Here is a 15,128-nt window from a genome sequence, read left to right as displayed (position 1 = left end):
GGCCATGTTCTGAGCAGACAGCAACAAAACAAGTGAACACTGTACTTTGTTCGTGTCTCATTGTTTGTGGGTGGACCAGCTGTCTTAGTCCTGAGCCAACCCAAGGCATTTTCCTGCCTCAGTTGCCAGACCAGCTCAAGACTGCAGCTGTGGAATCTGGTCTTTTTGCCAACCAAGAACAAAAATTGAGGGGCATGTGCTTAAGAAGACTTCAGTCAGATGTCCTTCTAGGGTAGGACTTCCACCACATTCTACAGGATATTTTTGATGTTTCTGAACCAACATCCCAGTTCCGCTAGTGACTCACATCACCAGGCCCTGAAGCAACTTGGAAACAGTGCACTGCTCCTAAAAATCACTTTTCACACCTCTTTTCCAGGTGCTCACCATCAATCGCAAAGTCCTTGCTTTTCAAGTTCCTCCCCATCCTGAGCTGGCTACCACGCTACCCATTCAAGGAATGGCTCTTTGGGGACATCATTTCAGGATTCAGTGTGGGGATCATGCATCTCCCACAGGGTAAGCAGTTACTATCCAACAGTTTTCACCAGAAAGCAGCAGCAAAAGAAAATGTTTGGATTGTAGGCACACAGTGTAGTCTGGAGGATCTGATGTACGCTCTCACATATGGTGGAAATAGCCAGAAATGCATACAAGGTGTCTAGATGTAGTGCTTTGAGAGAAGGCAGGTGGAATGCATGAAGTATATTCTAAGCCACGGGACTGAGCATAAACGTGTAATAGTGAGCCTCGTGGCGCAGTGGTTAAAACGCTGTACTGCAGCTAAAACTGTGCTCATGACCTGGGGTTCAAATCCCAGGTAGCCGGCTCAAGGTTGACTCAGCCTTCCATCCTTCCGAGGTCGGTAAAATGAGTACCCAGCTTGCTGGGGGGGGCAATGTGTAGCCTGTATAATTAAATTGTAAACCGCCCGGAGAGTGCTTGTAGCGCTATGGGGCGGTATATAAGTCCAATAAATAAATAAATAAATAAATAAATAATAACCTGAACCTTTATTTTGTCTAGGTTTGGCCTATGCTCTTCTGGCCGGCGTTCCTCCTGTCATTGGCTTGTATTCATCTTTTTACCCTGTCCTGATATACTTCTTCTTCGGGACATCCAGACACATCTCTGTGGGTGAGCAGGGGGGGCAGGCACTGCAACAAAAGGCCTGGGGCATCCAGAAGTCTTGGACAGCACCCCCAAACGTTACTTGCTTGGATTACAACTCCTCCCAGTCAGTGGGATTCTGGGAGATGTAGTCCAAAAAGGTAACATTTCCAATGAAGTTAGGTTCTCTGACTGTTTAGCTGTGGTTTCATAACGTCTTAGCCTGTTTTTAGAACTTCCATTTGGTAGAAGAGAGCACATCCTCTTTTCTAAAATGGTTTTAGAAGCAAAAAGCTGCGATCCTTACCCTTTTTGGACATAAACTACTTGTGCATATGCTTGACCCTGTGGCATCAAATGTACTAGTGCACACCTGGCCATCCGGAAATCAACGGACAAAGAACGCCAGCTACACCTTATCCAAAAAGAGGGTTGGCTCTCAAAGTCAGATAGGCCACTGAGCTCTTATGCCAAGCCTCATTCTCTTTGTCTGTCTGTCTGTCTCTCTCTCTCTTCCTCTCCCCTCCCTATAAGGCCCATTTGCTGTCATCTCTGTAATGATCGGGAGTTTGACACGTTCACTGGAACCCAGTTCAGACTATGTGGAAATAGCCAATGGCACAAATGAGACGTATGTCAATGAAGAGCGGAGAGACGCTGCCAGAGTGGAGCTGGTGGCTGCCATAACCGTCTTGGTGGGCATATTTCAGGTGAGCAAGAAAGACCCAACCTTGTACCAGACTGAGGTGCAGTTGTTCTTCTGCGTCACTTTTGGATGAGTAAGGTTACAGGATGGGGGACACCAAGAATGAACCAGGTGCTGGTGCAGTCCATTTTTTTTTCAGGATGTCCCAGCAGGGCAAAGTCCCAAGTCTAATGCCAACTCCTGGACGGCTCAGAGGTTTAGGTCTCTGGTTGTGGAGTCAGAGATTGAGAGTTCATTTCACAGAGGTTGGACATGATGATTCATAGGGCCCCTTCCAGCTCTGCAGTTCTAAGATGATGATGATTCAGAAATACCAGGCATAGTCAACCAAAATTATAAAAACATAGACTAGTATTACATAACATTATTATTATTATTATTATTATTATTATTATTATTATTATTATTATTATTATTATTATTATTATTATTATTATTACTACTACTACTACTACTACTACTACTACTACTACTACTGCTACTGCTGCTGCTGCTGCTGCTGCTACTACTACTAGTAGTAGTAGTAGTAGTAGTAGTTGTTGTTGTTATTTAAAAACTTCAGGGACAGTCAAAATTATAAAAATATTGACTGGCATTATATAAGAGATACAAGTTTTAACCAAAAACCTAAGTATCTGTTAAATATTTACCTAGTATGTATGCTGTTCCTAATATTGTTGTTTTTTGTAGTTCTGATGGTGTGATTTCTGAGATCTGCAACTGCTTATAGTATGGTGTGAAATGTCTTGATATTGTTCCCAAAGCCCCAATGACTACAGGGACCATTGAAGTGTGTTTCTTCCAGAGGCAAGATGTTTCGATTGCCAGGTCTCTGTACTTTGTTAGTTTTTCTTTTGTTGTTGTTTAGTCATTAAATTATGTCCGACTCTTCGTGACCCCATGGACCAGAGCATGCCAGCCCCTCCTGTCTTCCATTAGCTCCTGGGGTTTGGCGAAATTCATGTTGGTTGCTTCGATGACACTGTCCTATGTTGTCCCCTTCTCCACTTGCCTTCACACTTTCCCAGCATCAGAGTCTTTTCCAGGGATTCTTCTCTTCTCATGAGATGGCCAAAGTACTGGAGCCTCAGCTTCAGGATCTGACCTTCCAGTGAGCACTCAGGGTTAATTTCTTTCAGAATGGATAGGTTTGTTCTCCTTGCAGTCCAGGGGACTCTCAAGAGTCTCCTCCAGCACCACAATTCAAAAGCATCAATTCTTCAGTGGTCAGCCTTCTTTATGGTGCAGCTCTCACTTCCATACATCGCTACTGGAAAACCATAGCTTTGACTATGCGGACCTTTGTCAGTAAGGTGATGTCATCTTTTAAGATTTTAAATAGTTCAACTGGAATGCCATCACCTCCACTGGCCTTGTTGTTAGCTCTGCTTTCTAAAGCCCACTTGACTTCACTCTCCAGGATATCTGGCTCAAGGTCAGCAACGACACTATCTGGGTTGTGTGGAACATCCAGATCTTTCTGGTATAATTGCTCTGTGTATTCTTGCCACCTCTTCTTGATGTCTTCTGCTTCTGTGAGGTCTCTACCATTTTTGTCCTTCATCATGTCCATATTTGCACAAAATGTTCCTTTAATACAGTGGTGCCTTGAATTATGAACTTAATTGATTCAGGAAGATGGTCGTAACTCGAAATGGTTGTAAGGCGAAGCATCATTTCCCATAGGAATGCACTGAGATTCAATTAATTCCTTTCCAACCAAAGAAAAAAATAACAAAAAAAATCACTGCAAGACCGTTCAGAAAGGTGATTAATCCCTTTCAGCCGAAGGGGGTGGGGAAAAAAAAGAAAAGCAATCAACTGTGCAAGACCGATTGCAAATGGAAAAAAAAAAAACAAAAAGCAATCAAGGATGCAAGACTTAATTCAAAGAAAACAAACCAAAAACCAATCAACTGTGTAAGATTCATTGCAAATGGAAACAAAGCAAAGCAAAAAGCAATCAAGCAGATCGTGCAAGATCGGAAATGGGGAAAAAACTAAAAAGCAAACAAACTCCCCAATATCCATCGGAAATGGGGGACAAATAAAAAAAGGAAGGAACCCACCCCAAGACCCATCACAGCACAGAAACATAACTCTCCTCAGCCCAAAAACACCCAGAACAGCTTTTAAAAAGCAGAAAACAGCACCTTACCTTAACAGGCAGTTCCAAGCCTTCCTGCAAACACACATACACTCAGATCGCACACTCACTAACTGCCGGGGCAAAAGAGCTACAAAGAAGCACCCTCTTTCGCCACCTACAGTTAGCAATTTGAATTTCCCCACCATTTTCCCCTGCCTTTTCCTGTTCGTAAATGGAAGCTCTGGTCGCAAGTAGAAGCAACATTTTGCGGCCAGAGGTGGTCAGCCACTTTGCTTTCTTGCATTTCCTTTTCTTTGGGATAGTTTTTGTTGCCGCCTCCTGTACAGTGTTACGAGCCTCTATCCAAAGTTCTTCAGGCACTCTGTCCACCAAATCTAGTTCCTTAAATCTGTTCTTCACTTCCACTGTGTATTCATAAATTTGGTTTAGATTATATCTGACTAGCCCAGTAGTTTTCCCTACTTTCTTCAGTTTAAGCTTGAATTTTGCTACGAGAAGTTGTTGATCAGAGCCACAATCAGCTCCAGGTCTTGTTTTTGCTGACTGTATAGAGATTCTCCATCTTTAGCTGCAGAGAATATAATCAATCTGATTTCAATATTGCCCATCTGGTGATGTCCATGTGTAGAGTCACCTCTTGTGTTGCTGGAAAAAAGTGTTTGCGATGACCAGCTTGTTCTCTTGACAAAATGCTATTAGCCTTTGCCCTGCTTCGTTTTGAACTCCAAGGCCAACCTTATCTGTTGTTCCTTTTATCTCTTGACTCCCTACTTTAGCATTCCAGTCCCCTAGAATGAAACATCTTTCTTTGGTGTCAGTTCTAGAAGGTGTTGTAAGTCTTCATAGAATTGGCCAATTTCAGCCTCTTCAGCATCGGTGGTTGGAGCATAAACTTGGATTACTGTGATCATGAAAAGTCTGCCTTGGATTCGTATTGAAATCATTCTATCATTTTTGAGATTATATCCCAGTACAGATTTTCCCACTCTTTATTGACTATGAGGCCTACTCCATTTCTTCTATGGGATTCTTGCCAACAATAGTAGATGTAATAATCATCGGAATTGAATGCACCCATTCCCATCCATTTTAGTTCACCGACACCCAGGATGTCAATGTTTATTCTTCCCATCTCCTGTCTGACCACATCCAGTTTACCAAGGTTCATATATCTTACATTCCAAGTTCCTATGCAGTATTTTTCTTTGCAGCATCAGACTTTCACTTCCTTTCACTTCCACGCACGTCCGCAGCTGAGCATCCTTTCAGCTTTGGCCCAACCACTTCATTAGGTCTGGAATTACTTCTACTTGTCCTCCGCTCTTCCTCAGTAGCATGTTGGACGCCTTCCAACCTGAGGGGCTCATCTTCCAGCATCACATATTTTAGCCTTTTGTTTCTGTCCATGGAGTTTTCTTGGCAAAGAGACTGGAGTGGCTTGCCAGTTCCTGCTCCAGGTGGACTGCATTTAATCAGAACTCTCCACTATGACCTGTCTGTCTTGGTTGTCCCTGCATGGCATCTCCCGTAGCTTCTCTGAATTACTCAAGCCCCTTTGCCACGACAAGGCAGCAATCCATGAAGGAGGTTAGTTTTTCTAATTCTTTATTTTCAACTCTGGCATTCCCTGGAATTGCAATGTCAATAATCTGGACATTTCTTTGTTCTGTTACTATGTCTGGTGTGTTATGTTCAAAGTGTCTGTCTGTTTGGATTCAGAAATCCCACAAGGTCTTGACTTCCTCATTTTCTGACACCTCTATCTGATGCTCCCGGGGGTTTTTGGAGGCTGGCAAGTTATATTTTTTGCATAATGCCCAGAGCACTAACTTTGCCACTCTGTCATATCTAACTTTGTAATCTGTTTCTTCAATCTTTGGACATTCACAGATGAGGTGTGACACAGTTCCATCTTATTCTTAGAAGAGTCGACATTTGTTGTTTGCACTAATTTCTTGGATCATAGCTTTCATCACGTTGGTTTGGAGTGCTTCTCCTTGTGCAGCAAAAATCAAGCCTTTGATTTCTTTCTTAAATGTCCCTAGTTTTAGCCATGCCCATGTTGAATTGTGATCATGCTTTCTATCAATATTTCTCAGGTGTTGTCCATGTAGTAATTTATTTTTCCAGCTGTTTAATTTCTTTTTAAATTGTTGTTTCTTATATTTAGCCTTTGTTTCTGTTGTTTTCAAAATAGTCTCTATTTTCACTGCTTTCAGTAATTTTTCTCTGCTTGTACTGATATAATCATTTAGGCTTCTTTTTTCTTCCTCTACTACCTCCTGTGTTTGCAGTAATTCATGACCTCCAATGTTTCTTGGCAAATATAATATATCCATATCGCTTTTTGGGTGTGGTGTGTGATGCATGATCATTAGTTTTCGTGTTTTTCAATCCAATTCTTCTAATTCATTTTGAGTCCAGCCTATTATTCCAGCCAGGTATCTAATTACTGGAACTATCCATGTGTTTATGGCTTTGATTGTATTTCCCCCATTTAATTTTGATTTTAATATTTTCCACAGCCTTTTGATCTATTTCCTTTCTGTCATTTCTTTAACCTTTGTGTGCAGGATATTATATGCTTCTAAGATTCTACGATATTTATAATTTTCATTACTTAAGGATGGTTTTATAATATTGCCACTTTAAAACTCTACTTCATCTAGTTTTTGGATCTTGCCACGGTGCATAGACAGAGCTGCACATTTATAAATTCCAAATTTCATTTGGATAGCTTCACTAAAAATTGGCACTTTGTTCAGCAGTGTGTCACAGTCCAGGATATCCCAGGCACTCTCACACTAGGGGGAAGGGCACCAGGACCACCACGCACAGTGTCAAGTCCCACAGCGCTCACTGTGCAGTTGGTCATGACTAAACAAAGGCAGGTGCACAAGGCTGAGAACATGTAGCAAGAATCAAGTGTTGAGATTTAGGGGGCAAGCAGCAGCAGGAGCAGGGACCAAGGCAGGAACAGGAACAGAAGCAGACACAGGAACACCGGAGGCAAGACGCAGAGATGTAGATGGCAAGAGCCGGGACCAAGGCAGGAACAGAATCTGTAACTCAGGAGCAGCAAATACAGCACAGCCAAAAGACCTTTGTGGCTGAGGCAAGTTCTGGGAGGGAGAACCACTCCTTAAATAGGCCTTCCCTATTTAGGCAGGTGTTAATCCAGTTGTGTGGCAATTAGTCAAATGCCTTTTTATAGTCTCTCCAGGTCATGTTAAGGTTTGTTTTTCATCTTTTTTCATTCTTCAGGATAATTTTATCAATAAACAGCTGATCTTTGGTGCCTCTTGACATTTTAAAGTTCCCTTTCTGTTCTGTTGGATATAGGAAGTTTTCAGTTAAGTATTTATATATAGATCTTACAAGTACTCCTGTGAGGAGCTTGAACATTGTTGGAAGGCATGCAATTAGTCGATAATTACTGGGTTCATTGTGCTTTTGATGATCTTTTATTATCAGAAATGTGTGGCCTGTTGTCACCCAGTCTTCAGTTGTAGAATTTTGAAGTAAGTGGTTAAATTGCATTGCTATATGTTGATGGAGACTTCTTAGACACTTTAACCAAAACCCGTGCAGCTCATCTGGACCAGGTGCACTCAAATTTTTCACATCTTTTACTTGCCTCATAATCATTTCAGTTCTTATTACAATATCCTCCATTTGTTTTCCTTGAGTTTCTTTACAAGCGTCTTTAATCCACGAGGCATTTTTGTTATGTTTTGTTGGGCTTTCTTACACTTCTTTCCAAAATTTTATATTCTTTATATTGGCCTAATTTCTTTTGCTCTGCATTTTCTCCTAGTGACATATAGTTATTTTGACGTTGGTTATTTTGAAATGGTGTCTTCTTCTTCTTCTTCTTCTTCTTCTTCTTCTTCTTCTTCTTCTTCTTCTTCTTCTTCTTCTTCTTCTTCTTCTTCTTCTTCTCATTATTACTATTCAAAAACTCCAGGCACAGTCAAAATTATAAAAACATTGACTGGTATTATATAACAGATACAAGTTTTAACCAAAAACCTAAGTGTCTGTTAAATATTGATGCAGTATGTATGCTGTTCCTAATAATGATGTTTTTTATAGCTCTGATGGTAATGATGATGAACATAATGATTAAAAAACACCAGGCACAGTCAATCAAAATGATGGTTATGATTATGATGATTTCTGAAGGTCTCTGGACACTGTTTAAATTGATTCATTTGGTGCCTACTGTTGTCAAGGCAACTTTAGGGGGAAATGTGTAATTTCCCCAGAAATAGAATTCTGTAATTGATAATGAAAGCCGTGTATGGAGTTTCTATTGCTGCTGCTCTTTCTGGACCTGAACTTTGAGGGAAGGCTTACAACTGTTGTACCTCACAAAAGGAAAAGGAAAAGGGAAAGGGAAAAAAAGGAGGAGCTGTGCCATGGGAGATAATCTAGCAGACTGACCAATTGAGTCCAATCCACCCTGAATGTATTTTTTTCTTTGTTTTTTGACTCCAGCAATAGCCTGCATGGGAAGACATGCCTGTAGCATATCTTAAAATCCTCTGTGATCCAGAGATATAGCATAAGCAATCCTAGCAGGAAATCCCTACAGAAAACATTTTATCTCAAAATGTTGTTATCAAGGCTGATTGTAATTTTTGCTGCGCTTTTTTGTTCTTATTTAATATATTTGGGTGGTGTTTAAGTTACGTCTTTAGTTTTCCCCTGCTAATTGAATATTGTAATCACCACCATCATCATTGATCTTGCTCTCCTGACTGGTTACTTTTCAGGTTGCCCTTGGTTTGCTGCAGTTTGGTTTTGTGGCCACCTACCTTTCAGAGCCCTTGGTGAGGGCCTACACCACAGCTGCCGCTATCCAGGTGCTGATTTCCCAGCTGGAATACATATTCGGACTGGAAGTGAAAGAGTATTCAGGACCATTGTCACTGATCTATGTAAGTACAGTTGGATCTGAGGAATGGTGGGTGATAATCAGAGAATTGTTGGTGGGGGAGTTTCCAGTGCTTACAATGACTATCTTTGAATTAAAGCAGACTTGATGTGAATTGCATGTGTTGTCAGAACCTCATTTGGATAACTGACTCCCCTGAAGTCCTACAAAGATTTTACAGACCTCACAGGTAAAGAGAGCAGATTCTATGACATGTCATAGCTGACAGTATCCCAGTAAAGGGTTAATACCAGAATGAAACCAAATAATCAGTAACAGGCTGTTTGTAAATTCATCTGAGTATCTCATTATAAGGGTCTTCATAGTTGCAATAATTTCAAGCCATTCCAGAACTTGATAATTATCTACAAGTTCCATTTAATTACATTCTTTCTAGATTCCATATGGAAAATATAAAGTCCAAAAATTACAACCATGTAACTTTTAAGAAATCACAGGCATGTTGCTTTATCATGCAAAATCATCCTTACACATATGAACAAAGCTGTAGGCAAAAATACTTAAATGCTTAAAAGGTGAACGTATGCTAAAACATAGGAGTGTTGAAATACAGGAGCATCTTCATTAAGAATACAGACTCTTTTAAGAGTAAAATTGAACAATAAGGGCTTAGAGCTTAATAAGGCAAAGAATACATCTTTATAATATTTCATTTAAAAATAAAAAGCAATATAACTTTAAAAGCTTCAAAAGCTTTCTTAAAAATACATTAAAGAGCATCAGAGTTTTTATATAAGAAAATTCAAAGTGAAAAGGATTATTAAATTCTAAGCATGTAGTTGATACACAGAAAACATTTTATCTAAAAGAGAATAGCTCACTCATCCTTCCGAGAACGTCTAAGGAGAGAGCTTTATGATCTGATGCAGCGTAATCTCTTTGGTGCGTTCGGTTCGTATGCTAGGCATGAGTCCCATTCTCCATCTCACTCCATGAGAACAAAGCTTGTCTCCTTTTCAGTCCCTTCTGTATCCTTTAATATGTTCATCTTACATGATAGAAATCTCTTGTTTATGTACCTCTCGATGTTACACTTAGTCAAAACATTCTGACATGGGAGTTCTATGGTGCTTCTTTGTTAGTTAACATTATAGGTAAACGTAACTCAAGCAGTAAAATAGAATGCACTCCATTATTTTCTCTGTTGTTGTCTCTGTTCACATAAAGTAAGCATTATATTGTTTACTTTTTTTCACCGTAAAAACTGGCACGAAAATGAATGAGTAACTTCTGCCTTCTTATCTTATCAGTGTTCCAAAACAACTAGCCATGTTTTGGTTTTGCAGTATAAACAATCTTCACAGCGCACTTTCCAATTGAACTTTCACCTTTAATGTACTTCCCTGAGGCATCTCTTAAAAGGTAGTTTTCATTTTTAGGGCAGCACCTCTGCACTCCAAAAATTCAACTTTTTAAAACTCTAACTTGTATTCTAATTTTTCACAATCTAAATAGTAGCTTTGGAGAGATGGAGCTCAGAAAAGTTGCTTTTTGGGACTTCCAGAATTCCGAAGCTAACATGACTGTGCTAACTGGAAATTTTGGGAATTGTAACCACCAGAAATAATGTTTCTGTGCTTGGCTAACTGGTTGTGGGGAAGGTAAACAGAAGTGGGACTGCAGGGGGCAGATTAGGCAAATTTTAACTCCTCTCCATGTTAGTCAAGGTCCCATTGGCAGTTACATCTCTAAAGCTGCTTTTTGCATTGGGAGGGGAATCTCCATCAATGTCAGTTACTTTTCGTGTCATTTTTGGAAGGCATTTTGACACATACTTGCAGTAACGTGTCTAAATAAGCACATTCCCTCACACCACTAATAGATGTATAAAACAGCCATCAGAAGCTGGTTGCAGTTGCTACTAAGGAGAGCATTCAAGGACATTATGCCCTACCTCTAGTCTTAGCTCAAACAGTTCATATCACCATCTTACTTCTCCTTTATTCTGCTGCATGAGAACACTAGGCTTAACCCTCAAGGCCTGAACTACTCAAGAGTCAAGGGGAGGGGAATCATGGTGTTCCTCTATGTGCAGACCAGTTCAAGATCCACAGGAGACTAAAAAGGAACAGCAGACTTAAGTAGATAGTGATGGAGTATTTAGAGAGTCTTTGGCCAGTTTTCTTCATCTCTAGCTGAAGATATGTTCAGAACGGAAAGGGAGGGACAGATTTTCAGCAGCATCTAGGTACTGACAATGGCAAATAATATCAAGTTTGATGGTTTAACACAGCTGGCAGATTTGAGGGTCAAGCCTTGTTATTAGTGGGATGGGAGATCACCAGGTAATACCAGAGGTCTCTAAGTAGGGCTGCAAAAGGATTCTAAGTTTTTATATATTTTTAACTTTATATATTTTAATTGTATTTTAATTGTTCTGAATTTTTATTGTATTTTAAATGTTGTAAGCCGCCCAGAGACCTTTGGGCAGTGTGGGCGGCGTATAAATAAATAAATAAATAAATAAATAAATAAATAAATAAATAAATAAATAAATAAATAAATAAATAAATAAAAGCTTGGAGAGCCACTGCCAGTCAGAAGTGATAGTGTGAGGCTTCATAAATTAAAGGTCCTGCTCAAGGCAACTGTAAGGCAACTGCCTACGTTTTTTCGTAAGTTAACACCATAGTTTTGTGCAGTATGTATTGCCTAAGGATCCTTGGAGCTTGGAATCAGATATCACCATTTTGCCACAGACTTTGAAGAATAGCTGCAGGGTCATCCTGGTCTTCACCTAGCAGGTGCTTCCAGAAAAAAGGGGGAAATGTCTTTGTGGAGAAGGGGAAGGGATTGAGAGGTTGCACTTCTTCAACATGGTGGTGTCTCACAATTATCCTTTCTCCTGTCTTGCGCTTTCCTCTATAGATCGTTCTGGATTTGTGCTCAAAATTGCCAGGGACCAACATAGGCACCCTGGTCACTTCCCTGGTTGCCATGGTTTCCATTTTGATTGTGAAGCTTATCAATAACAAGTTGAAGCTTCGGATCCCGATCCCTATTGAACTTCTCACGGTAATTTCTTTCATTGACTCCTGGATTGCTAACCTGCCTTTCTGTAAAATTATCAAGGTGGCTTGTCCACCTTGGCAATAATAACATCATAAAGGCAATTAAATAATAGGGTTTCAAAAATGACCACAAAAACTATCATATAGTACTTAAAAACAAACACAAACCATAGCACTTGAAACATTATGCTGAAAGGGCCCATTGAAGTAGAGTTGTTTGGACAAAGCCGCAAAGAGGTGAGGTGTGCACTGAGAAATGCTGCCATGATTTTGTTTCTGTAGTCCATTGTGGAAAGTCAAGCCTGTCTACCTGCCCTAAATTTGATCAGTCTTCAACTGACTTTGGGCCTACTGAAGAATCTCAATCCATCTCATGCTAGAAAACTTAACTCTAGTTCGTTCAGAGGCTAGAGCATTCAGTCTCCCTTTGAATGCCAACAACTCATACTCATACTCTGTAGTAGTATTTGGCTAGTAATGGTGGCTAACAAAAGACAAAGAGTGGCTAGTTTTCTCAGGCCTACCCATGGTGCTGAATTTGTCACTGTAGCTCTGAATTTTCTGCAGCAATAAAGCTAGCATTGCCTTGAAAGCAAATTTACTGGGAGCCTTCATCTTGTTTTTCTTTAGCAAACACATGCTCCAGAAACCTGTCCAACAACACAAATTCTGATTTAAAACAAGCCATAGGCTCCTTATGTGCCTTGTTTCCAAAGAAATGAACATTTTTGCTGCCACCAACTCCCAATGTTCAGGAGTGGCCAGATGTAAGCCACAGTAAGTTGTATGGACCAGGAGAGAGAAAGATACACAACATACAGGAAGCTGTCCATTCCTATAATCTCTGTTTGGTTCTTATCTCTTGATTTGTATCTGCATGCAGATAGAACAAGTTCATGCAGATACAAACCAGTGGTTCTGAAACTAAAAAGAGTGACTTTTGTCTCTTTCTCTCTCACACTCAGATGCTCACAGGTAACCTTGCCTCACTGTGCTCCCTCTTTTCAGATTATTGTCTCCACGGGGATCTCCTATGGTGCTGGCCTGAACCAACATTTTGGGATTAGTGTTGTGGGTGAAATCCCAAATGGGTAAGTGCTTGGCCTCTCCCAATTTGAAGAGACACTTGTTCAGCAGGCCAAAGCAAAGAGGCATTCCCGAAGCCAGCAAAATCAGGAAGCTGGACAGGGGACAGATTATATTTGTCTTCAGTGTGGAAGGGATTGCCACTCTCCAATTGGCCTTCTCAGCCACACTAGACGCTGTTCCAAGACCTCTATTCAAAGAATGTTACCATAGTCTCTCAAGACTGAAGGATGACTACAAGGGCTTCCAGCTGCTCCCCATAAGACCTCATTCAAAAGGTCATTTGCTAGATGGGTTTGTTTTGAGATTGATTCAGACCTCTTTCCCCTTTGCTTCAGTTCAAAGAATAAACATGGGGGCCTTTTCTTGCTGCTGCCTCCCAAGGCCTCCCTCCAGAGGGCAGGGAGGTATCCCCCTCAGGGAAAGAGCACTGTCCTCCTTGCCTTATGTTCCCTTCGGACTAGACCAGCCAGCCAGCTGTTGCGCTTCTTTATTATAGGTTGACAGTGCCCAAGGGTCCCAATGTCAGCTACTTTGGGAAGGTGGTAGGAAATGCATTTGCCATCGCCGTGGTTAGTTATGTCATCTGTATCTCTCTTGGCAAGATTTTTGCCCTCAAGCATGGCTACAATGTGGACAGCAACCAGGTAAGCAGCCGCCTCTCTTAGTTGCTCTTCCTGGATTTTCTTCCCCATTCCCTTTACCTTTTCTTCTGTCTTTCTGCATTGAACATCTGCTGGTATGCCACATGCATGTTACAAACTGAATTTCCAAAGCTTCAAAGAAGTGTGTGGGTGTTTTTATTTGTTTGTTTGTTTGTTTGTTTGTCTGCTTCCTTGTTTTTAGAACTTGAAAAACTTTCCAAGCTACAGCTCCCATGAGCATATTGACTGGAGGATTCGGGGAGCTGTAGTTTTAAAAAGGTAACTTCTCAAGCTTTGATCTTCCTATTCAATGCCCACATAATTGGCGGCCATGTGCTTTTTTGATCTGTGCCTCTCACTGTTTTCTTTATATGACAGGTGCAATGTAATTAAGTGAAGCTTGTTTCATTCTCATTTCTGGCTGTTCAGGGTTGCTATAACCCCTTGTCCCATTATATTTATCGGTTATTTATAAGGATGGTATGCTGTATATAATCTCATATAGTCTCTACAGTCTCAAAAAGGATAGAATGATTTCAATACGAATCCAATGCAGACTTTTCATGATCACAGTAATCCAAGTTTATGCTCTAACCACTGATGCTGAAGAGGCTGAAATTGACCAATTCTACGAAGACTTACAACACCTTCTAGAACTGACACCAAAGGGGTGACACCAAAGGACATTCTAGGGGACTGGAATGCTAAAGTAGGGAGTCAAGAGATAAAAGGAACAACAGGTAAGTTTGGCCTGGGAGTTCAAAACGAAGCAGGGCAAAGGCTAATAGAGTTTTGTCAAGAGAAGAAGCTGGTCATCACAAACACTCTTTTCCAACAACACAAGAGGTGACTCTACACATGGACATCACCAGATGGGCAATACTGAAATCAGATTTATCATGTTCTCTGCAGCCAAAGATGGAGAAGCTCTATACAGTCAGCAAAAACAAGACCTGGAGCTGACTGCGGTTCTGATCATCAGCTTCTCATAGCAAAATTCAAGCTTAGACTGAAGAGATTAGGAAAAACCACTGGGCCACTCAGGTATAATCTAAACCAAATCCCTTATGAATACACAGTGGAAGTAAAGAACAGATTTAAGGAACTAGATTTGGTGGACAAAGTGCCTGAAGAACTATGCATGGAGCCTTGTAATATTGTACAGGAAGCAGCAACAAAAACCATCCCAAAGAAAAGGAAATGCAAAAAAGCAAAGTGGCTGTCCAATGAAGCATTACAAATAGCAGAGAAGAGAAACAAAATGCAAGGGAGATAGGGAAAGTTACAGAAAATTGAATCCAGACTTCCACAGAATAACAAGGAAGAGACAAGAGGGCCTTCTTAAATGAACAGTGCAAAGAAATAGAGGAAAATAATAGAAAGGGAAAGACCAGAGATCTGTTCAAGAAAATAGAGATATTAAAGGAACATTTTGTGCAAAGATGGACATGATAAAGGACAAAAATGGTAGGGACCTCACAGAAGCAGAAGACATGGAGAA

At 40.6% G+C, this 15,128-nt stretch overlaps 1 protein-coding gene across 2 annotated transcripts in view; it reads left to right on the top strand.

The window, feature by feature from the left end:
* Positions 1 to 15,128, top strand: part of SLC26A6 (solute carrier family 26 member 6) — a 47,288-nt gene that overhangs the window by 12,117 nt on the left and 20,043 nt on the right. For both annotated transcript variants that reach the window (XM_072989570.2, XM_072989569.2), the window contains exons 3-9: positions 380 to 519; positions 1,027 to 1,137; positions 1,645 to 1,820; positions 8,705 to 8,869; positions 11,755 to 11,901; positions 12,906 to 12,988; positions 13,483 to 13,630. In XM_072989570.2, coding sequence (XP_072845671.2) covers positions 380 to 519; positions 1,027 to 1,137; positions 1,645 to 1,820; positions 8,705 to 8,869; positions 11,755 to 11,901; positions 12,906 to 12,988; positions 13,483 to 13,630 — 970 coding nt within the window. The remainder of the gene's footprint in view (positions 1 to 379; positions 520 to 1,026; positions 1,138 to 1,644; positions 1,821 to 8,704; positions 8,870 to 11,754; positions 11,902 to 12,905; positions 12,989 to 13,482; positions 13,631 to 15,128) is intronic.

Source organism: Pogona vitticeps, chromosome 2 (genome assembly GCF_051106095.1).
Source record: "Pogona vitticeps strain Pit_001003342236 chromosome 2, PviZW2.1, whole genome shotgun sequence".
In the NCBI taxonomy this organism is placed as follows: Eukaryota; Metazoa; Chordata; class Lepidosauria; order Squamata; family Agamidae; genus Pogona; species Pogona vitticeps.
Note: the sequence above shows the minus strand (reverse complement) of the source record. Positions and strands in the feature narration are given on the sequence as shown.